Here is a 25,756-nt window from a genome sequence, read left to right on the forward strand (position 1 = left end):
ATTATATACGATGGGCTTCTTTCAGTTTCTATCTACCAGATCCACCCACAAAGCTCTGGTCAGCCCAAGGCAGTAGTAGAAGACACTTGCTCAAGGTGTCACACAGTGGGACTGAACCCAGAACCATGTGATTGAGAAGCAAGTTTCGTACCACATAGCCATGCCTGTGCCTTTTAATGAGCTTTTAATGAAAATAAATTTTCAATTATCAATTAAAATATAGACTGAATACTTTTAATATCTTAAATATATATTTTTTTATATATTTGCATTGTTGAAAACTGTGCCTTAGCATTTGCCAATGCCATACATCTCATAATTTCCTGTAGATATTAACTATAATTATAGTTTGGCCACTTAAAAATGGAATTTTTTTTCTCTCTCTTGAAATTTGACAATTCAGTGCTGTTGAGAAGCAATGAAAGCCTTAATTAACTAAATCCTTAATATTAATGGAATTTGTAAAGTGAAATTATAGAATTGTTCTTTAGTTCCTTACTTGAATATTCTTTCTTGCTTTAGAAAACCATATAAATAAACAGAAAATTACACACACACACACTATATATATTATATATATATATATATATATATATATATATATACACACAAACACACACACATGCACTTTTCACATGCTTGTCTTCACATACTTAAGTTTTCTATTTAAAAACAAAATTTTAATATTAATTTAATTTGCTTTCATTTTTTTGTTTGAAGCCAAAACTCTTGTAAACATTAAACAATTTGCAGCTTGCTGTAAATGTCATCCAAATTGATTAATCCTTGCTAATTCCGCTCTACCATTTATGCAGATGAATGCTTATTTGCTAAAGAGCTATTACTTTGCCTAAATAGCTACTATGTCTCAATCAATGCCAGATATATTAATTACCAATAAATCCTGTGCTTTAACTAATTCCAATAAAATTTTCTTTGACTAAACCTAAGTTGGAAGATGCACATTCTACTAATTTGCTTTTAGTCTCTATTAATGATGATGATGATGATGACTTTCATACATTCTTACATAACTGTTTGTTTTTGCATAAATAAAACAACACCAGTCAAATTTCTCTGCTGTATAAAACTTCGTTAATTGAACTTCTCAATTTGGTCATCTTCGTCATTTAATGTCCACTTTTCCATTCTTACATGGGCCTGATGGAATTTGTCCAGCTGGACACTCTTCCTGCCACCAATTCTTGCCATTTTTCAAACAAGGTTAATACTTCCCATGGCCAAACATATTTTTTCACAGAAGGCTGGAAACGAACAGCATCACTCGTATGACGACGATGATGCTTGTTTGCTACCTCATACATGCATTGCGTGCACACACACACACACACACACACACACGTACTGCCCAAAATAAGAAAAACACAAAGATGAGCTGATAGAACAACAGACAGGATGTATTCTCATGTTTATGTTCAGGAAAAATGAAAGAAGTCTTAAATATTTCTAGCTTACGCTCTTCCAAGTAAACGATAGACGAGGAGAGAAAGAAATGACTGGAAGAGCAAAAAGCTGAGTTGCTGTGTGGATGGCAAGGGAGAAGATGGTGGTGTAGGTGGAGAAGGAATGACTTATGATCAGGGATGCTGGTGGAATGAGTATATTTGTGTATAATACATATAAAGAACACACATATGCTAAACTTGGAACCACCCCTTGGTTGGGTTTATGGTTTATATTGGATTGAATACCTATGTATATGTGTATCCAGCTATGTGTATACATACTTATATATCTAGATACATGTGTGTATATGTATATATATACACATAGTATACTAGCAACAAATGGCAATTTTGAGATACTTCAGCTTACTGTAAGCTCAATACTACATGCCCAGCCAATCCTGATGCCCTACATTTTGATATACCTAGATTTTAATGAATCTTTCAACTGATCTATGTATGTATGAATGATGCACTTGATTCAGTTTCCTGCAACCAAATCTGCTTACAGGGCTTTGGTTGGCCCAGGGTTGCAGTAGAAGGCACTTTTCTCAAAGTACAGAACAACTCAACCTCGAGATGCCATTGAACATTTAAAACCTATTTTTGAAATCCTCATGTCAATGAAACTCTTCCATGCATTAAACCCCAGATTGGTGTGAAACCTTTAACTAGATAAGGCTTTGGATTTATAGAAGGGAGAAATTGTGGCACACATTGGTTTGCAAAATAGTTTCAAATAGGAATTGAAATCATGTCAAAAGTTTATCTTTTGCTTTCGTTTCTCTGCCGTTCATCATTCTGTCAGTCTATGCTCCATTCGTCAGTGTTCAATAGAGAGAACGGTTTATTAAAGCAGACTGTACAATCTACATTCGATAACCAACTATTTGGTTGGCTGATCAAGATGTTTGTTTACATAAAAATCTAATAATGCACTTGGTACATATGTACATTAAAATCATTGTTCTTGGGAAAATTTCCATTACAAAGCAGATTGTAACATTAGAGTTAATTGGACTGTAATGTTATTGCTAGAGAGATAGCTCGATTGAGCAATAGTTCCCTAGGAATTGTGAGTACAACATTTTGGCCATTGTCCTTCATTGGATACTAGAAGACAATCCAGGGAGAGACAACGAAAAGAGGAGAGGAAAGAAGATAAGAGAAGAGAGAAGAGAACCAGGGAAAAAAAAATACACATGTATAAAGTGGCGAATTTATTTAGGCTTATAATAAAAGAAATATTATTTGGGATGTCATTTCAGAATTACATTAAAAAAAAAAACAACAAAAAAACATAAATGTAACAAACCGAACAGAAGAGAGGACAAAATTAGAGCAGAGAAATTAAAGATCGTTAAGTACTCAGGCCATAATTGTTTTGACTTTTATAGTTTAAAAATGGTGCAAAAACCCCCAAAATATCATTTTATATAACTTGTTTATTTATTTATTTGTAATTTACTTCATGCACTCCAATTATTTTAAAGAAATATATAGAACAAATGATAGTTTTTTTATAGATTTTTTGCATGCGGCATCGGTTAGTAATATTATACAGGTTCCATGGGAAAAAGGCAAAGGATTCTTTGTAATATACTCTATAAAAATAAAAAATAAAAGAATATTAGAAAAAAAAAATGATAAATTTGTGTTTCTTTTAAGCCAAAGGCATGCTCTGAGCTGATAGATTTTTGCCATAATCCCTTTGAACCGTGTTCTGCTAGCAAAGCTATCTTTTGTTTGGCCACTGAGAATACTTTCTTTACCATTAATTTCTCCCTCTCCACTCTCCTACTTTCTCCTTATTCTTCCAAGATTGCCAATGTTTCACTACCTACCTATCTTTCTATCTATTTGCATGGCGCTGAATATAATATTGTTCAGTTTTCTTTATTGGTGAGTGAATTCATTTATGATTATATACATGGCTGTGTGGTTAGGGAGTTCACTTTCCAATTACATGTCTTCAGGTTCGATCCTGACATGCAACACCTTGAACAAAGTGCTTTTTTTTTTTTTTTTTTTTGCCATAGCCTCAGCTTAGCCAAATGATTGCAAGGGAAATCTGGGAGAGAATCTGTGTTGAAAACTCATTGGATGTCTCTGTTCAAGTGTGTATGTTGTGTGTGTTTGTGTTGTGTGTGTATGTGTGTGTTGTGTGCATGTTTGTGTTTCCTTATCTTTATATCCCATGATAGTTGTAACTGATTGTCACTCATACAAGCAGTATCATTCATCTCCAATCTCCCATGAAACTATCTAAGGTTTTAGTTGCCAATTTTGTACAAGACATTGTAGATCTTTAGCTGGGCTAAAAAGTCATATTCGATCACAGCACCAGTAACAGTTAAGCTTCGTGCAATGGCCATGCTCGATAACGAGGGGGCAGCCATAATGTATGCATAATTACACAGGTGAGTGAATAAATGAAAGAAAAAGGCAGTCAGTACGTTCAATAGAAGTTAAATATATTATTATTTACAGTTTGATTTCACTTCATGCAACTTAAAGTTTTGCAGGCTTCTTACAAAAACTTATCTCATTGGGGTCAGTTAAATATTTTGGCTAACTGAACCCAATGAACTGAGTTTCTGTAAGAAGCCTATAAGTTCCATGGGGCCTAATCAAACTGGTTTAGATAATAATGATGATAATAATAATAATGTGTGTGTGTGAGGATTCACTTTGCCAAAAGATTTGCAAAGCACCAGCAGACCTCAAGAGACGCATTCATGCCCATAGAACATGACTACGGCTTTTGCCATTCATGACATAAGAATCCATCATATATATATATATATTATATATATATATATATATATATATGTATATACACACACACATATATATACATATATACACACACATATGTGCACATGCATGCCAGCATGGGACATGAATATTATGCATATGAAGACGTTTATGAGCAATAAAGGCATTTTGGTAGACATTAACATGATAGGCAGAATGGCAAGCAATATTTGTTCTGACTCTTTTACATTCTGAGTTCAAGTCCCATCAAGGTCCTTTTTTTTTAAAAAATAAGGTTGTGCCCCAGCATGGCCACTGTTCTATGACTGAAACAAGCAAAAGAGTAATATGATACATACATATACACACAAATAAAATGTACATCATATATATTTATATATATATATATATATATATATGTATATATATAAAAATATATATACATATATATACATATATATATGTGATTTACATTTTATTTGTGTGTATATATCTCTCTCGCTCTCTCTCTAAGTCAAAATCATTATCTTGATGTGTTTTTGGTGTGATACACAAGTGGTGGGGAAAAAATATTTCTAACAAATTTCTTAGTATAGCGCACGCGTGCGCATGCGCGCATGCACACACACACACGCACACACACACACGCACACACACACAGACACACACAAAATCTGATATCTCATGTGTTTAAAAAAAACTGTTATATTTTTTGTTTTCATAATTTTTTGCTGTTTCTTTTTTTTCTCATTTTTTTTTTGTGATGAAGATGACAAGAATTTTTACTCTCAGTTATAGCCAGTGTTTTTTTCTTTTTTAGTTGTGTGTGTTCGTGTGTGTGTGTGTGTGTGTGTGTGTGTGTGTGTAAATTCTCACCTGATATCTAAAGTATCAGCCGAATTATCTCCATAATCAACAATCTTGTTGTAGCATGGCCGATCTGAATAACAGCTTGTCTTTATGTTTTTGCGACCAAATCTTCAGAAACTCTACTTACTGACTCCACTCGATTGCCTCTCTCTCTCTCTTTCTTTCTCTCTCTCTCTCTCTCTCTCTCTCTCTCTCTTTCTCTCTCTCTTACTCACTCAGTATAAGCATGACTTTTTTTCCTTGCTTATATATTTATTTCTTGGGAAAGATCAGAAGCTGATTCCAGTTTTACCATTCCATGATGCATTAAGCCTCCCCCCACCTCCTTCCCTCTCCACCAGCCACAAAAGGAAAGAAACAACAAGTTTTGCATTGTGCATTACAGTAAGAGCATGTTTGCATTTCCTATTGCAACGTCTTCAATCTTACCATTATGTTTTATTAAAAGAGTGATAAAATTATTTGAAATGTTATTTTAAAGCTATCACATATTTTGTTTCTAATTATACATATATATATACACTTGTACACACACACATACACATTTATTTTGGGACTTTGTGTTTTCTTTTGCAATTTATACTTTTATTTTATAATTAATTTTTCATTTTATTTTCATTTCTCACTTAAAAAGCTTACATTTTACTCATGTTTATTTTCATTTTGTTTTTGCATTTTAGTTTACTATTTATTTGCATATACATGTATATATATATATATATATATGTGTGTGTGTGTGTATATCTATCTATGTATCTGTGTGTGTGTGTGTGCGCGCACATGCTTTTGGTTAATTTGAATTTTTTTCTGCTCATTGTAGAGTTCAAAATATTTTTGTTACCATTATCATTATTATTTAATTTTGTGTGTGTGCGTGTGTGTGTGTTTGCAATATAAAATTTGAATTGAAATTCACCATAATTGCAGCCTTTGTGGAACACAGCTGAAGATGCAGTTTTTGATTAGCTCAAGCTCAACAAAGAATTATTTTTCAGAAAGAAACAAAAAAAAAAAAAAAAGGACAAAGGAAAACTATTTTAATTCTGATATCAGCAAGAGAAGTGGCCACTTTTTGAACAGGCAAATTTTAGACATCACAAAGCAAGATTTTACTACAAGTGTTTTTGATGTGTGGCCGGGTTCTCTTTCTACGTGCATGCATCTGTATGTGTGTGCATGCATGCATCCATATACATGCATTAACATAGCCAGTGAGAAAAGGTGAAAAAAAAAAAAGCCCCACCAAAAAAAAAAAAATTCAGTGGGAAGTTGAGTTTTTTTGTTGTTGTTTTTTTAATTCCCAGGTTGTTTTGCTCCTTACTATGTTGACCCTGATCAAGATAATGTAAGCAGCTTAGAAAGCGTGTTAATGTTGCTGTGATGTCTTCAACCAGAGCTGCATCAATGCACAACTATTATATACTGGGAAGGCATAGCTCAAGCTATTTCTGTAGCTACTAAACTACTATTACTTTACAAAGTCTAGGCAATTATTTTTAGCCTACAAAAGGATTTATATCTATGTCTATGACATGGACAATTTTACTGACTATCTGTCTATCTATATAGGTATATGTGTTGTTCTTCTTCTTGCTAATGTTGTTGTTGTTGTTCTGGTTGTTTGTGGTGGTTTTCGTTCTTATCCCATTTAAGATATTAGATTATCTTGTAATGTGTGTGTAATTCAGCAATATATATTGCAGTATATCACTTAATGGCGTAGCTGTACCGAACTGCAGTGTGTGTGTGTGTGTGTGTGTGCATGTCTGTGTGCATGTGCATACGTGCATATGTCAAGTAATGTGTATGTGTGAGTTCTATTTTGAAATCTTGCTCTGTTTGCTAGATAAAACTGCTGTGAATGTGGTCATAACTTGTTTTCCAAACATGTGTATATGCATATACATACATACAAACACACACACACACACATACATACATATGTATACATACATACATACATATGTATACATACATGTGTGTGTATATACATACACACACACACACACACTCATACACTTTACAGAACCTTGAAAGTATAACCATCCCTGCTACAAAACTGCTGAAAGAAACCTCAAGTCTGCAAAACTGCTCTATAATGGCCTCTCAGATATTTCTCGATGCTTTTGTTTTGCCCTTAATGGTATGACCCTTTCATGCTAATAGCTTTAAATGGGCTCACTGGCATTTAATGTGCTGCTTTTTGGGCTTGATTCCACTCCCTCTGGGAGATTCTTCTTCTTTTTTTTCTTTTTCTTCCTTCATGAAATATTTGCAGTCGGAGAAGGAGATGGTAAAAATGGAGAAGAAAGAAATAAGAAATAATAGAAAAAAAAAAACTACCCAAACAAAAGTATTACCAAAAGAAAAAAAAAGTAAGAAAGAGAAGTTGGTGTTTCTAAGTGATGTCAAGAGATATAAAATTTAGTATAGCAGTGATGTCACCCTTGTAACAAAAACACAATCATTACAGCTTCAAAAAACATGCTTACTAACTTGCTTCTCTATGTACTTACTCTCCAACTGTTATCTATTCAATTTATAGCAAGTGTATAAAGAAGATTCACTGATCTCTGCTTCTTGTTCTGATATGAGTTGTTACTTTATTTCTTGGTCTCTATTTGAATCATTTCATCATCTAAGTCATTATAATTTATTGTACCTCTTTATCACTTTTTGTTTTGTTGTTTGTTTTTTTTTTGTTTTTGTTGTAGTTTTTCATTTCAAAATTTTATTTTTTTCATTTTGTAATTTATTTATTTATTTATTTTTTTCCTTTATGAATCTGTCTCATCAAAGCAGAGCTTAGATATTTCAAATGATAACAATAAATCCTAATGATGATATTAATAGTAATGTTCATTCATGTTAATTACTCCACCCCCCACCCACACTCCATCCTGCCAACAAAACAAAAGAAACCCCCAAAAAAGAAAACAGTAATTTCATTTCAAATTTAGAAACAGAAAAAATTGCCCAAATATTTTCTCTCTGTTATTGTTAGTTTATCACTTAAAAAATATAAAAAATGAATAAATGATAACAACAAAAGCAACAAAAACTATCTGTTGATCTTTAATTAAACTGATTTAAAATAATAATGATAATAATAAGAAGGGATAAATGATTGATTGCCAACTATTTCCATATATAGGTATAACATTGAGTAGATGTATATATGTGTGTGTGTGTGTGTGTAATATTTAGTACTTCAAGATCCACAGTATCTTGTCATTATATCAAGGCCTCTGTATGTGTGTATGTGTGGAGGGGGTAACTTCTTTTTGTTCTTCTTCTTCCCTGGAACTAGTTGCCAAACTTTCCAACTAGGTTTCAACTTTATTTTTCAACAATTTTTAGTTTCAACCATGCAGTGTTATTCCCTTCTCCAGAGTTGATTTTTATCAACAACATTAATAATAATAATAATAATAATAATAATATAATAATAATAATAATAATAATAATAACAACAACAACACACTTTTATCCTGACCATTATGTCGTTTGACAGCTTGTAACAATGCAGTTCATTCGGCTACCTGCAATTCCATAGTTTTGACAATCTTTTATCAAACAAAAAGCCTAAATCTCATCACTTTATGCTCTTTGACCTTGGACCAGTCCATTCTCACTTTCAGTTTAAAAATATCATTACTATTATGTCTTCTAAATCAACTCTGGTCTCGTTCTCTCAATAAATCTATAAGATCTTCTTACACGATCTTCTCCCTCTGCAACAGAGCTGCTGCTGCTGCTGCTGCTGCTGCTGCCTTTATCCATGCTCAAATCTTGCCATCGAAACTACTTCATTCACTTCAAGTATTTGGCTGCTCTTAAAAGAGACAATATGTTTTCGATATTCACCTTAATCCCACCCACCCACCCCACCACCGTTTTCTCTTATCACCACCAAAACTATTCATTTTAACCTACTTTTAACCTATCCAAACACTTATTCTATATATTATGTAGTTTCTTATTTATTTTTTTTCATTTTCATTCATTCATTCATTCATTCAGAAATTCTTTTGAATTATCCTTAAAAATCCTTTGGGAACGAAGATGTGTTATACACTTATTCACCCCCTCCACACACACACACACACACACACACACTTAATCACAATAGTCTTTTGACCTGAGAAATACTCTCCATATCACTTGCACATAATAAATAATAATAATAATAATAATAATAATAATAATAATAATAATAATAATAATAATAGCAGCAAATGTTGGATTCTACTTTCAAACAAACTAATTAACTATTTCACATTCCAGATGATTACATTATTGTAATAAAAATGAAAAATAAATAGATAAATAAAATGAAGAGAAGAAAAAAAATTAAAGAATCAAAATGCGCAAAAGCACAAAAATCAAAAGTATGCAAAATTATTGCAAACAATGAATATTTGTTGACTGCAGAAAGAAAGTGACAATAAGAACTATTGTTATTTGAAATATATCTGTTTTGATGAAGTTGGAATTTCTGCTGCTTCTTCTATTTTTCATTTCTTTTCTGTTCATATTTTATCCTCGTCATCATCGTTTTCTTCCCAAATATTATTAACTGTAGTTCTTTTTTTTTTTTGTTTTGTTTCTCTCTCGCTTTTTTTTTCTTCTTCTTCTTATATAAGCAATAATAACATAAGTATGGAATTTATATTCATAAGAAAACTCTAATGTTAATTATAATTCAACAGGATTTTTTTTAAATATTTGTTTTGTTTTTAATGTCTGCAGTTTTATTTTTGTTCAATAATCATTCCAGAATTTATTGTTTTCTGGTTTATTTTTCCTTGTCCTTCCTCTTTTACAAAGTTTTTTTTTTTATTTTTAATTTCTAAAATCTCTTAGCCTTTCAAGAATAATACATCCTATTTTATTCCTGGAATTTCTTTAAATTTAACTGAGAGTGAAAATATTAACAAATAAGAAAAAAAAGAACAAACCCAATTGCTATCTATATTTTCTTATCATCTTCCTTTTTTTAATTTTTAATTTGAATTTTCAAATAGCTATGAACTTTGTTCATTCTTCCAAAAATCTTCATTTTTCTCCATCTGCAGAATCCTTTTTAACAAGTCTTGATTAATTTTCCGTTCTTTTTAGTTGACCGACTTATAAAATTAAAATCTAGTAAATAAACATTGTGGTTTCTTATAAAAACGAAGAGTTTCCTTTTTGTATTTATTTCTTTTTTAAACTTGATTTCTGTTATATTTCTTCTGTTTTGCACCTTTGTTTCTTATTAATTTAGTTTGTCCTGATAAACCAAGATTTATAGGCTCAGTTGTGATCTAAATACCCTTTACTTTCACTTTCACTTTCACCTTTCTTTCTTTCTTTCTTTCTTTCCATATTTCCAAAGTGAATTACATGGTAAATTAGAACAACAATCAGTCCTGTTATTTACGGTTCTTGTGTCTTTCACTTTCTGTGATTAAAAATACACAAATGGCTTCTAGGGCTTCTGAAATAGAAGCTCCTTGATAAGAAGAAGGAGACTTGAAATGGCCAAGCTAATTGAATAAACTCTTCTCCTCCACTCCTTCAGACTGGGTGGATCATGTCTGCTTGGCAATTGATTCCCATTGAGAAGTGGACAAATATATTGGATCTTGAGTTTTTCCTTCTTTGTTGTTTGTTTTGATTCTTGTCCTGATGAAACATTCTCCTTCCACATTGTTCACTGCTTAGCTTAAACAGCAGCTCTCTGCAGCCAGCTTCTCTGCTTGCTGCCTTTTCCAGTTTGTGAGAGAAACCTCATTTTCTTAATGTTGAAGATAAGGTGTTCATTAGCTTTTTTTTTGTTTTTTTGTTTAGCATTCAAGTTAAGTCATTCATCAATACATAATTTCAATTGTGTGTGTGTGCGTGTGTGTATTTCGATGTCGACTGTTCATTAAAAATTATTTTCAAAGTTTCTGGACTCTTTAGTGATTTTTCCTTATTGTGCTTTATCATTATTATTATTATTAAACATCCATTACTCTCTTGTACAGTTGGAATACATGGCTGTTAAATAATTGTTCTATTTTCCCAAATTGGTCTTAACTCTGCTGTTTCATTTTTTTTACATGTGTTTGCTCTGTCTCTTTACGAACTGTTTCCAACTGTTTTATTTCAATTTACTTAATCATTTTAATTTGTCCCATTTCCTATGCAATAAACCAATGCTGCTCTGTATTTTTAGAAAATTCTATCAAAAACAAGTAACTATCATCTATAATAATTATTTCAATAAAGGAGAAAAATATGTTCTTTTTTTTTCCTTTTTAAACCTCTTTCAATTGCAGTTTTATGTTCCATTCTTTCGCAATTCTTCTATTAAAACTCATTATTCTTCAGTTGGTCTTGACTCTTGGATTCAAAATAGAATTTCAGATTGACTTGATGTTTGCCGTTACATTTCTTGAAAAATATATTATTGTGGATGTTGGAAAAGTCCTTCTTCCATCTCCCAATATCTTTATTTTGGGAATTATTTTAGTTGAGATCTAGCTTTAATTGTTTGCTAATTAGTTTGAAAATATTTCACCAGTGTTTGAGTCATTACTCTCTGTCAAAACAGTCATGAGGTTAAAAAATATTATTCCATTGCATTACAAGCAACAACTTTTACCTTCCTTGATGTGCCATTTATTTTTTCATCTTATTTTAAATCTGATTTTGTTGACACTTTTGTTTTCAAACTTGTAAAGTTTACATTTTATTTCGCTATTCTCATAATTGGTCTTTCTTTAATGAAGCTTTCTTTTGATTAGAATAATGTAACCGAAGTTTAAAATCGGGGAAATTTCAAATAAGATATTTAGATAGTAAAAGTTCCATTGTTAAAGAAAAATGTGAATCAATTTAACTTTTTGGAACCTAGCAATGCCAATCGAACTTTATTTCTTACGAGACAATTTCGTTTTTGTTGTTTTTTTTTGTCTCTCTCTTATTATTTTGTCTTTTTGTTTAATATCTTGTTTGTCTTAATGAATTGTTTTTTTGGCATGTTTTTATACTTCAATCATGGCTTAGAGAACATTGTTACCGCTCCATTTTGGCCTCAGATACACAGTTTGTCTATTGAAAATTATTAGTTTTATAAACTAGATTGGAGCTCGTCCAGATTTGTGCTGATATGTTGCTAATTAATAAGAATGTCTTTTGAAAGATCTAATAAAAAGAAAGAAATGTATCTGCCTCTTTGGAGGAAATTAACATAAACAATTCTTGGCAGAGAAAAGTAGATCACTCAGTTTAGTCAGTCAGTCAGTAAATGAATAAAATGATTTATCTGTTAGTCTCTTAATGATAGATAGATAGTCAGTCCTCATTATTTTGGGGTTACTCGCTACAGAAATTCACTCGTTTGTTTTATTTATTTAGTTATATATTTTTGTTTATGTTTTTCATTTCAATCAGTATTCTTATTGTTTACAAGAAATTGTTTCAGTAAGCATCAGTCATTTGCAGAAGTTATTAATGTTAATCTTTTGGTTGCTTGCATTCTTTTCTGCATTTTTATTATAATTAGTTTTTGTTTTCCCCCCTGAGACCGGCAAAGTAAAAATGAAATCTCCCGACCGACCCATATTGCTGCCCTGCTGCTGCTCGGACTTTTTCTTTCTTGACCAAAAACAAAACATAAGCAAAATCTAATAAGAAATTCTTCTGTTTTTCTGTTTTTTTATATACAATGTATGTGTGTGTGTGTGTGTGTGTGTGTGTGTGTTTGATGGTTCTTGTCATGAAGAATCTCACATGAGAGCCACAGCTATAATAAAAGTAGTTTTTTTTTAAAAACTGTAAGACAGTTGTCTGTTTTTTCATGTTTACATTTTTTAAATTATATCAGTTTTGTGATCTGTAATGAATGATCACTTGGCAAACTATTATTCTCTTATTGTACTCTGTGTGTGTGTGTGTGTGTGCGCGCGCACACGTGTGGTGTGTGTGTGTGTTCTTTTAGAAATTGATATCTCATTTGTATGTTTTTCTCCAGAAGTTCAAGCAATCCTTTCAGAAGGTAACATCATTTCTCTATCACAGCTTCTCTACTAATATATGGCTGATGTTGTTTATGATGGATTTTCTTAATTAATAATACAGAATAATTAACTTCTTTCTCTTCTTATATTTCGTTGGTTGTAATTAACGTAATATCTACTCACACTAATGATATTAATAACTAATAGGTCTAACATTGCTTGCAGTTTTAGAGAATAATTAAAAATTATAGTAAATGAAATGTTTGATTTAAAACTGATGGCCAGGTATTAATGGACTTTCACCCTTTTCCATGGATGTTTATTTGAATCATGAAGCGACTAAAATTTCTTTGCTTGTCTCAATCTAACAATCTTGTATTTAATAATATTTATCTGAATGCGTGTGTGTGTGTGTAGGTAACCAGGGTTCTTCTTTGGAATGGTTCTCTGTGATAAAAACAATGACATTTCTTCGTTTAATGATATTTATGTCTGTGGAATATTCAGCCACTTGTCTGAATATAAAACTAAACAATTTGTCGTTGTTTTTGCTTCAACAATCACTTTTACCTTTTCTGTTTTTTTAAGTGAATGGTGGCAATCATCAACTAACTCTTAAGTGCAGGCATGGCTGTGTGGTTAAGAAGCTTGCTTTGCATCCATGTTGTTTTGGGTTCAATCCCACTGCATGGTACCTTGGGCAAGTGTCTTCTACTATAGACCCAGGCCAACCAATGCCTTGTGAGTGGATTTGGTAGACAGAAACTGTGTGGAAGACCATCATATATGTGTGTGTGTGTGTGTGTGAACATGTATAAGTATGTTCATATGTGTGTATGTGTTACTGTGTTTGTTCATCATAACTGCTTGACAACCAGTATTGGTTTGTTTACATCCTTGTAGCTTAGCAATTTGGTAAAAAAAAAAAGAAAAGACTCATAGAATAAATACCAGACTTTAGAAATAAGTCCTGGGGTTGATTTGATTAATTAAACCCTCTAAGGCAGTGCTCCAGCCTGGCCACAGTCCAAGTAAAAGATAAACATATCAAATTAAAAGAGCTCTGAAGCAAGTATGATACAGTATTTTGTTTCATATCCTTTGTGTTCTAAGTTCATATGGAACTAGAGCTGATCCTCCACCCTCAACCATTAAGTCAATTCACCCAACTACCCCCAACAAAACTGTGGCCTTATGCTAATGGGAAAATTCAATATTGTCATCAATATCTTCCATGTTGGCATGGATTGGTCAGTTTGATAGGGTCTAATGGGTTCAAGGAGAGCCTTGTGCTCCAATTTCTGCTTTGCTATGGATTCCATGGCCGGATGCCCATCCTAATACCAATATATATATATGTGCTGGATAGGATTGGTGTAGAAAGTTTAACCCTTCATTTACATAACTGTTGGAAAGGCATGAACATCACAGAATCACATTTTGCCTGCCATGTGAACTTGTGGCTTTCATTACATATCCCTATCTACTGCATATGCAACTGTAGCATGGAATGCCAGTGACGGTGAAAACCAAGTTCACGACTTCATTTCGATTCCTGATTGGAAATCCGTTTCCTTTTTTTTTTTATATATACAATGAATGTCTTTGATAAGGCATGAACATCTTGTCTTCTCCTTTTATTGAAGAAATCTGACACCTTGTGTTGCCCCTTCAACTGCCCTCTCTCTCTCTTTTACTATTATGAAATCTCTTCCTTACCATTTCCTGTCATTTAATCTACTCTGAGTGTTTCTACAGATTCTTTTCTCAGGGTCAACATAGGCATTATTTCTTAATCTTTCTTCTATACCCTTCTCTCTCCACCACCACCACCACCACCATCACCACCTCCTCTTCGTCGTCGTCCTCCTTCTCCTCCTCCTCCACCACCACCATCATCATGTTTAGATTCCATTATACATTCTCTTTTAGCTATAACACCTCAATCAATCTCTCTCTGTCACCTATTGTTATTGATGGCAATGAGGATCCAACTTTCTCTCTCTCCCTCCCTCTCTCTCTCTCTCTCTCTCTCTCTTTCTCTCTTCTCTCAGTTTAGTCTCATCTTAATTTATTGTAAATGTAATCTTTGTTTATTTACGTGTCAATGGCATAATAGCAAAATAATCCTGCTGACATAAACGTACATACATGTGTATATATATATATGTGTGTGTGTGTGTGTGTGCATATTCGTTCATTCATTGTTTACAGTTATGAGAGAAGTATAACAATGGTCTTGAATTTTTCCCAGTAAATCTGCTTATCACATTGAACAACTGCCCACGTTTTTATTTTGTGTCTGTGTATGTATAGACATATATATATATATATATATATATATATATATAGTTGTAGCATTTCGTGTCAATGCACTTCTCAGTTTGATAAATGCATTGACACAAAACTCTAGGCCCTTGAGTCACTTTAGCACCTTGGCCAATGCAAAATACAAATACTCTGTCTTGTGTGTCAGGTTCCATTTCTACTATTTACTGTTTGTAAAATCAAATTTGCATATCATATATATATATATATATATATATATTATATATATATATATATATATATATAGCTAGATAGATAGATATGCATTCATAATTATGTATTTTCTGTGTGTGTATGTATATATATATAGATTTTGAAAGTATGTTGCTTATGTTAATATATAATCTAATGGACAGAATATGTCTGTGAGTTTTATTTTCTTTCTTCCTAGTTATTACAGAAATCTAATTATTTTTACCTTTAGTTATTCCTTAAAAACAGAAAAAAGAATTATAATATTTAATAAATTATCTTTACACAATAAGCAACTAAGTATGTAAATCAATTAAAATCCTGCTTTTTTTCCTTTCCTTTTCTTTTTTTTTTTTAAGTACATACTAAGAAAAAAATGTGTAAGTAAGTGAATGACCTTTGTATAAATGTGCAAGCACATGTGTGTGTTTGTATGCTTATAAATAAATAATATATATATATGTAATGTGTATATATATGTGAGTGTTTGTCTGTGTGTGTATGTGCGCGTGCATATTTATATATATATATATATATTATATATATATATATATATATACATATATATATTTATATAGACACTTGTGTATTGATAAAATGTCACCTGAATTCCCATTCACAGCATTTGGTTTGCCCTTAATCAACAGTTATGCTGTACACATAAGTTTCACCAGTTGACGGCAGACCTGAATTTACCATCTCTTGTCAATATCTCCTTAGAACTGAAGTCTCGGATAATAGAGACACTGCCCCAGTGACTCTCCTATATTGCCATAAGAGAATTAAGATAATGCTTAACAACTCTTACTGACTCACACTGTAAATTGCCTTATAACCATTTCATAGACTACATCTGAGAAACATAAATTCTGTGATATTTTCCCAAGATTAAGGTAGCCCTTTCTGTTTAAGAACTTACTAATATATTCAGTTAATATTCGTCCTTATTTTATTATCTGCTTTTTTGCACCAGCATAAGTTTACCAGTTGTAGTGAGCAATGTTTTTGCACCATTTCTGCTCTTCCCCTCAACAACCCTTTTAGCTATCTCTTTCTACACAAGTATGTGATCTTCTGCTCAGATACATACTATGAACATTTAATTAATATGAAGAAGTTTTACTTCCTTTTATTAATATAGATTTGTTATTATTATTATTATTATCATTATTATTATTTTTATTATTATTATTATTATTATTATTATTATTATTATTATTATTATTATCATTATTATTATTATTATTCTTACATGCATTGAGGTGATGAGCTGACTGAATGGTTAGAGTGGCAGGCAAAAATGCTCAATGCCATTTCTTCCAGCTGCCTACATTCTCAGTTCAAATCCTGCCATGGTCAACCTTGCTTTTCATCATTTTGGAGTCAATGAAATATGGTACCAGTCAAGTACTGGGATTCAGACCCCCCTCTACACAAACACACACACACACACACATACACTCTTCCTCAAAATTTCTGGTTTTATGCCAAAATTTGAAAAAATTATTCTTCCATGCATTTAGTGGTTCCATTTGCCATACATGCCCATCATCATGATCATCGTCATTATGGTTGAGCAGCATTAGTGAGCTGTATGCAGCCTTATGCCGAATGTGGCTGCCAGCTATTAAGCTGGAATTAAGTAGGACATATGTGCTATAATATAATAATTATATGTTTTATAAAAATGTGCTCACACACACATACACGCACGTATGTGTGTGTGCACATGCGCATTCAGAGTTCTTTCATATATTCTATAAACTGTTTTAAAAATTTTATTTGCTATTTGAGATGGAAATATTGCTGTTGTTCAGAAATATAATTTGGAAGGTAAAATAATTCAAAATTACCTCAATAATTATAACATTTCTTTTGTTAATATAGAATGATTGTGTTATACATGTGTCTCTGTATACATGTGTCTCTGTATCTGTACATGTGCATGTACAGATACATTACACACACACACACCACACACACACACATACACTCTTCCTCAAAATTTCTGGTTTTATGCCAAAATTTGAAAAAATTATTCTTCCATGCATTTAGTGGTTCCATTTGCCATACATGCCCATCATCATGATCATCGTCATTATGGTTGAGCAGCATTAGTGAGCTGTATGCAGCCTTATGCCGAATGTGGCTGCCAGCTATTAAGCTGGAATTAAGTAGGACATATGTGCTATAATATAATAATTATATGTTTTATAAAAATGTGCTCACACACACATACACGCACGTATGTGTGTGTGCACATGCGCATTCAGAGTTCTTTCATATATTCTATAAACTGTTTTAAAAATTTTATTTGCTATTTGAGATGGAAATATTGCTGTTGTTCAGAAATATAATTTGGAAGGTAAAATAATTCAAAATTACCTCAATAATTATAACATTTCTTTTGTTAATATAGAATGATTGTGTTATACATGTGTCTCTGTATACATGTGTCTCTGTATCTGTACATGTGCATGTACAGATACATTACACACACACACACCACACACACACACATACACTCTTCCTCAAAATTTCTGGTTTTATGCCAAAATTTGAAAAAATTATTCTTCCATGCATTTAGTGGTTCCATTTGCCATACATGCCCATCATCATGATCATCGTCATTATGGTTGAGCAGCATTAGTGAGCTGTATGCAGCCTTATGCCGAATGTGGCTGCCAGCTATTAAGCTGGAATTAAGTAGGACATATGTGCTATAATATAATAATTATATGTTTTATAAAAATGTGCTCACACACACATACACGCACGTATGTGTGTGTGCACATGCGCATTCAGAGTTCTTTCATATATTTCTATAAACTGTTTTAAAAATTTTATTTGCTATTTGAGATGGAAATATTGCTGTTGTTCAGAAATATAATTTGGAAGGTAAAATAATTCAAAATTACCTCAATAATTATAACATTTCTTTTGTTAATATAGAATGATTGTGTTATACATGTGTCTCTGTATACATGTGTCTCTGTATCTGTACATGTGCATGTACAGATACATTTACACACACACACACACACACACACATACATGTGTGTGTGTGTGTGTATAGTTTTTTTTTTATTATTAAGACTGATGCTGAGATCTTGTCTCATGACTTGAGTTTCAGGCAAAACTGTTACAACTCAGTGTTTGGTGGTGTAGAATAGATTCCAGAGCAAAACAGTTTTAATAAAAAAAAATGAAAGAAAAATAACCATATCCTCTGCAACATGTCGAAGATATTGTTTTTCTCATCCATTCACCATTAAGCAATATCTGTGTGTGTGTGTGTGTGTGTGTGTGTGTGTGTTTATATAGACACATTCACCCACAGCAAACCTTTGATGGAAGGTAGTCTAGTTATGACCTTCCTATTTTTTATTCATATATTGTATATATCCAGGAATACATTATTTATTCATTGTCCCCTCTTTTAAATTTGGTGTGACTTGAGGAAGATTTGGCTATTTGTAGAAGCTCAAGTGACCTACAGCTGTCAAGGTTCTGGAAACCTCTTTTGCTCTTTTGTCTCATTCAAGAGTCCATCATTCTCTCATTTATCTTCACTAGTTTCATATGGTTCTTGATACAAGACTAACGTACATATTGGTAAGCTTGCTTCGAAGCATTCAAGGTTAGCAACAAGGTTTATGGTTTTATGAGAATTTCTGTTAATTAGTGTCAAAAGTCCATTCACAGGTCATGTGATAATGTGACAACTGAGACAGGTAAATTTTGTTTTCATATTTATTTTATCTCTTATTTGTTTCAGTTATGGTCTGTGGCCATGCTGGGGTACCACTTTGGAAATGTTTTAGTCAAGTGAATCAACCTCAATACTTATTTGTTTTTAACCCTAACCTTATCAGCCTCTTTAGCCAAACTGCTGAGTTATGGAGACAGAAACACTCCAATATTGGTTGTCTAGCAGTGTTGGGGGACACAAACACACACACATATATATGACAGACTTCTTTCAGTTTCCACCTACCAAATCCACTTACAATGCTTTGGTCAGTCAGCCCAAGACTATAGTAAGAGATACTTGCCCAAGGTGCCATGCAGTGGGACTGAACCTGGAACCATTGTGGTTGGGAAGCAAACTTCTTACCACACAGCCATACTTATTTTTTACCAAAAATTCTGATTTGAAATCTGTTATATTTTTTACATGCTGTTATCTATTCATAGCATGAGTGATTTTAAACCATAGGAATTTTTTTTGTTTTTTACATTATTTAAAAAAATAATTTAGGTCTAAACTAAAATAAATAGTAATTAAAAATGACACTTGAAAATTTATACAACAAACTAGTTATCTGCTTAATAAAACTGAAGAAACTAAGGAAGTGAGAAATGTTCTGTGTCGGCAAAAAAGTCACGCAAGTTGTTCTTCAAATGGAGAAATGCATTTTATGCCATGAGGGAAAAGAGAGAAATATTAACCCTTTTGTTACTGTATTTATTTTGAGATGCTCTGTGTTTCTTTAAATTACTTTAAATATAACAAAGAATTTAGTAAAATAACTTGGTTATCATTCAGATAGTGTTAGGAACATAAATTGTGACTAAGGCTTGGTGGAAGATTTTAATTCAGAACTTTTGAAAATAAGACATTTGTACTACAGAGCCAGAGCCGGTTTCAGCCGGGTTGGTAACGAAAGGGTTAATGGTTCAGATACATGTCATTCTTTGGAGGGGGAGAGAGGGGGGAGTACAGATCTTGTCACATTGGACACAAAATTGTTGGTGAGAAAATAAAAGCAGGGGGAAAGAAAAGGGTTAGGTGTGAAGTCTTAGTGTCTGTTGTGAGTTGTAGGACTCTTAAAACTGAAACTTAACTCAGTTTCCATGACATATAAATGATAAAGATTACAACACCATATCTTTTCATTTACAAATAACATGTAATAAGACCCAACAACAACAACAGCCTAATTTTTGAATTTTAAGATGTAGGCCCTTCAAATGTAGATTTTAGTGGAAGTTCAGGGCCAGGTATATATATGTATCACCAGCTGGTTCTCTCTTCTTATATATTCCATTGTTCAACGAGGAGGCTATGATTTACTCTCTCTGACTCAGCAACAGGCTGTTCACTGCACACACTTTTTAACTTAAGCCTTTTATCATTGACCAGCTGTGGTTGGTAGCTGTACAATTGTAATCTACAAGATTCTCACATAAATAATCATCTCACAAGAGCAACAAGCCTGAGAGAAGACTCTCACTATTTATTTAATTTATTTACTTATTTGTTTATTTGCATGTATTTTTATTGTGTTCTGTTTTACTTCTACACCATCTGTTCTTGTTTACAAGACTTTCAGTGCTACTCCCAAACCATTTGGCCGTTGCTAGTTTTCTTAGCAAGCTTAGAGATTGTTGCTAATATTCTTATATATATACACACACATACATAATATATATGTATGTGTGTGTGTGTGTGTGTGTGTGTACATAATATAAGCAAATATATTTTTACATACATGTATATAGACATATACATTGACACACATGCACTGCCTAATCCCCAATGACAATGTCAGTGCATTTAGTCATTGTTAATGACCTCAAGGTGGGTGTGTTGTAAAGAGACTAATATTTGGGTCTGAATATTTCTCCCTTGACTCCCATCTCTTTGTTTGCAAATTTATTACCCAATCATTGGTCATTGCTTTTGTTTTTATGTATTTGTTGTATCAGTGTTCAATTTCATCATTGCCAGCTTTGGACATCTTGTTTCTATGTTAGGCTGTTTACATTAACCTCTCTTGTGAGTCACAACTCCATTTGGTGCCACAACTTCATTTGCTGGCACTGCCTCAATTGGTGTCACAACTTTTGGTGTAATTTCTTCAAAATAAGCTCAATTTCGGATTGAAAGCAAACAAGAAAGAAACTGTTGTTCGTTTAATGATAAATAAAAAATGCTGAGTGACCTGCTATATTTGTCATCTCCCCACCCCCATTTTTTCTTTATTGTTTGAGGTGAAGGCAGATGGCCTAATGGTTCGGGTGTTGCACTTATGATCACCAGATCATAGTTTTGATTCCTGGACTGAGCAGTGCTTTTGAGTTTTTGAGCAGAACACTCTATTTTCCATTGCTGCAAACCACTCAGCTAAGTGGTTTGCAGCAATGGAAAATGGTCACCCTGCTGGCGGGGGTACAGTGGGGTAGAGGGAAATGTTGTGATCTTGATCCCCTCTATATCATGGAAACCATCTACCTAACTAGGCCTATGAATTCTAATGTTCTAATGTTATTTCTGTTATCTGAAGAATTGAACTGACCGTAAAACTGAAAGCTGACCCGTTGGACATGTAAACAATCTGCAGAAACTCATCGTAGACATGTCCAGTTATTAGTTTATACATATGGATTGTTGTTTCCAATATCAGTTCCACCACAAATAATAAAACTGATCATCCTCACCAGATTTGAAGGGATAAATAGAGCAAAAAAAAATTTAATAAGGGAGGAATGAGATTTCATGACTATTACAATTTGATTGATTAACAATAAATTTTATTTCTTTTCGTTAACTTTAAAAAAATTTCCTCTTTTATCCAGGATAGTAATTACAGGTAAGACAACATTTAGTAACCAAAACCATTTGCATTAATAGAAGTTAATTGTTAGTTGTTTTGTTTTACTACTTACTGTTTACTACTAAACTTTAACTAATCTTAACTCAGTAAAATGTGAAGTAGAAAAGCTTTGCAGTTGTTGTACTAATAACTAGAATTAACTTTTAACTAATGTCATCTGCAAAAAAAAAAACAAAAAAAAACTAAACCATGCATTCTAACCGAATCTGTGTGATGTAGTTTTCTGTTCATAGTTTATAAGATTGATGGAATCTTTTGTGATATCTTGAAGGTTGAAAGTAGTCAATGTCTTATGCTGAAATCCGATCCTTTTCATATTGGAGTTTACTCCTCTCCACCCATGGCCATCTGTAGAAGTTCTGAGAGCCTCAGAGGTGTTTCTGTTGTAACCATCATGTCTCCTCATTTTAAGATTTTAAGGTGGAATTTGAGTGAGGTTTGGTTGCTATTTCTACCAGGTCCATTAACTGTGTAGAGGCTCTCTCATTGGCTCAGAAGGGTTCCTCATCGGCCTGTATCCCTTTTAAATGCATTGTATTGGCTTCAGAAGATATTGTAGCTGACATAGCTGGGAGGAACTCAGAAAGGAGCCAGAATTCATCTCATCTTTTATTATATGTTCAGTGATGTGACATAGCTTCATTTGTGCAAATATCTAATGTTACAAACCCATCCAACCCATGTTAGCTTGGAACATCAATATATATCAATGGATAATATATATATAATTATAAAATATGTGAAACAAAAATAAATAAATAACCTCCATCCTCAAAAGTCATTAGACACTGAATTTAATGATATATCTATTTTAGTATCATTAGATAATTAGTTGTCTCACCTGAAGCAGCATGGAAATAATATTTCTTGCTATTGAATGTGTGGCGAAGCAGGTTTTGTGTGTGTGTGTGTGTGTGTGTGTGTGTGTGTGTGTGTGTGTGTGTGTTTGTGTGTGTGTGTGTGGTGCTTTACCTTAACTACTTGAATTGCTTGTCAAGTACAGAACAAACTATAGAAGCTGACCAAATAGACTTGAAAGAGAGAGAGAGAGAGTGAGAGTAACAGAGTGCATGACTGAAGAAAGTAAGATAGATAGATAGATAGATAGATAGATAGATAGATAGAGAGAGAGAGAGAGAGAGTTGTAAGTGAAAAACAAAATCTTAATTAAGCAGAATTTCTCTGTTATTGTACAAAAGAGGAAAAATACTCTTTATTGCTCCTCAACAAAGTCATTTTGGTGAGTAAATTCAACTTCCTGCCCACATGGTACGAACTACATTTTATTTAGTTTTACTTTTAGATTTTCTTCTATTTTCATTTCACTCTATTCCCCCCACTCCACCCCCACCCCACCGCCCTCCATCTCTAATTTTTTTTTTCCTGCATTCTTCATTTTCTCTCTCTCCTAATTTCAATTCTCTAAGCAACATTCACATCCTCTCTTTTCTTCTCCCTTTACTGCCGCATTTCTTTTCTTCTTTCTTGTTCTTATTTCATTCTTTTTTTTCTTCTTAATCAACTTCTTCATTATTACATTTTCTTCTCTTTCTCTCTTTTTCTCTTATTTTCATTCAGTTTTCTTTCGTCTTCTTTCTTTTTTCTTTTCTATATCTCTCCCTTTTGTTCTTTCTTTATTTCTTCCTTCCTTTCTATTCATTGATCTCTCTCTCTCTCTCTCTCTTTCTCTTTCTTTCTTTTGATCTTTCTATTATACAGTGGCATACATTCATTCATTCATTTATTCATACAGTCATTCATTCACATTCTCTTCATTCTTTTCATACAGGCATTTATGCTGTCTCACTCTTTCCTTTCCTTCCTTTCTTCTCTCTCTCTCTCTTTCCTCTTTGGCTGTCTCTCTGCCTTTCCAATATGCAGCGAAACACACTGCATATATTATCAGTGTGTTTATGTGCATATACATACATACATATATACATATGTATATGTGTGTGTGTGTTTGTGTTTGAAATGCTTATAAGCTCTCACACAAAAATATATTTATGCATACAAAGGTGTTCCACAAGTAAAGCTACGTTTTTAAAATCTTTTATATTTAAAGATCTGACAGACCTTCTGGGACACTTTTACACACACACACACACACACACACACACACACATGCATAAATATATGCATGTATGTTCACAAATGTATTTTCATCTTCCAGAACCGAATTTTGTTTATACTTAAATATTTCACCTTTAATAAATTTAAAACATCATCATCATCATCAACTACAACAACAGTAATAATGATAACAATGATGGTGCTGTCTACTATAGGTACAAGGCCTTAGTTGATTACATCGTCCCCTGAATTCAACTCATTTCATCAACCCTGATGAATGGACAGCAAAGTTGACCTCAGCAGAATTTGAACCCAGCAATGTAAAGATGGACAAAATGCTGCTAAGCATTTTGTCCAATGTGCTAACGATTCTTTTCTGCTCTAGGCACAAGGCCTGAAATTTTGGGTGAGTGGGGGCCAGTCAGTTAGATCAACCTCAATATGCAACTGGTACTTAATTTATCGACACTGAAAGGATGAAAGGCAAAGTCAACCTCAGCGGAATTTGAACTCAGAACGTAAAGACAGATGAAATACCGCTAAGCAATTCACCTGGTATGCTTCTGCTAGTTCGCTGCCTTAATAATAATGATAATAATAAAGAAAGAAAAAAGAAAAGAAAAGAAACTGTGTGGCACTTTTTGCTTTCCAAACATAGTTCCAAATTCTTTTGAAAGCTGCTCCATTTTTTCTTTCATGTGTGTCATGTGAATCTCTTTCATTCTTACTAGCATTTCCTGTCCACGATTGTTTTGGGAGATGGAAAACTTAAATCGGAAACAGTTGACCTAACTCATAGAACATCAGTGATTTGTGTCTCCCAGACATTGTGTCTCTAGTAAAGATTCTACTTAAACTCTCAGAAGCATTGTCTACATTGAAGAAATATAGGTACCATGTACTGTATTTTAATCAAAGACAGGGGACCGAAAATACCTCCAAACACACATTGTAAAGTGGTTGGTGTTAAGAAGGGCATCTAGCCATGGAATCCACACAAAGCTGACTTTGGAGTATGAAGCAGCCCTGCAGCTCCCTGGACCCTGTCAAACGATTCCAGTTGTGATGACATGGCAAACAGACCTTAAATGATGATGATGATAGTGATGATGATTTTTCTGCTGACAGTGTTGAGCTCAGAGTGTTCCCACATGCAAAAGAGGGCTCACTAAACAAAAAAATGTCTCTATGATGGAAAGCATGTTTAGAGGCTTCACTATCACACTTGTCTTATCACCAATGAGGTTCACCACCAATGTGCTCTTAAGACGAGTATTACCACCATTATGACTTGTACAGCGATGCAATGATAGGAGGGCAATCCAGAGCTGGCTAAATGGGATCATCATCATCATCATCATCATTTAGCATCCGCTCTCCATGCTAGCATGGGTTGGACGGTTCAACTGGGGTCTGTGAAGCTGGAAGGCTTCATCAGGCCCAGTCAGATCTGGCAGTG

The 25,756-nt window shown here is 33.0% G+C and overlaps 1 protein-coding gene across 1 annotated transcript in view; it reads left to right on the forward strand.

The window, feature by feature from the left end:
• Nucleotides 1-22,200, forward strand: part of LOC115220621 (one cut domain family member 2) — a gene marked incomplete at its 5' end in the record, with an annotated part of 276,436 nt that extends 254,236 nt beyond the window's left edge. Inside the window, 2 exons of the mRNA XM_036510194.1 lie at nt 13,099-13,122; nt 22,187-22,200. Coding sequence (XP_036366087.1) covers nt 13,099-13,122; nt 22,187-22,191 — 29 coding nt within the window. The remainder of the gene's footprint in view (nt 1-13,098; nt 13,123-22,186) is intronic.
• Between the last annotated feature and the right edge of the window lie 3,556 nt (nt 22,201-25,756).

The sequence above is a fragment of the Octopus sinensis genome, linkage group LG16, assembly GCF_006345805.1.
Source record: "Octopus sinensis linkage group LG16, ASM634580v1, whole genome shotgun sequence".
Classification (NCBI taxonomy): domain Eukaryota; kingdom Metazoa; phylum Mollusca; class Cephalopoda; order Octopoda; family Octopodidae; genus Octopus; species Octopus sinensis.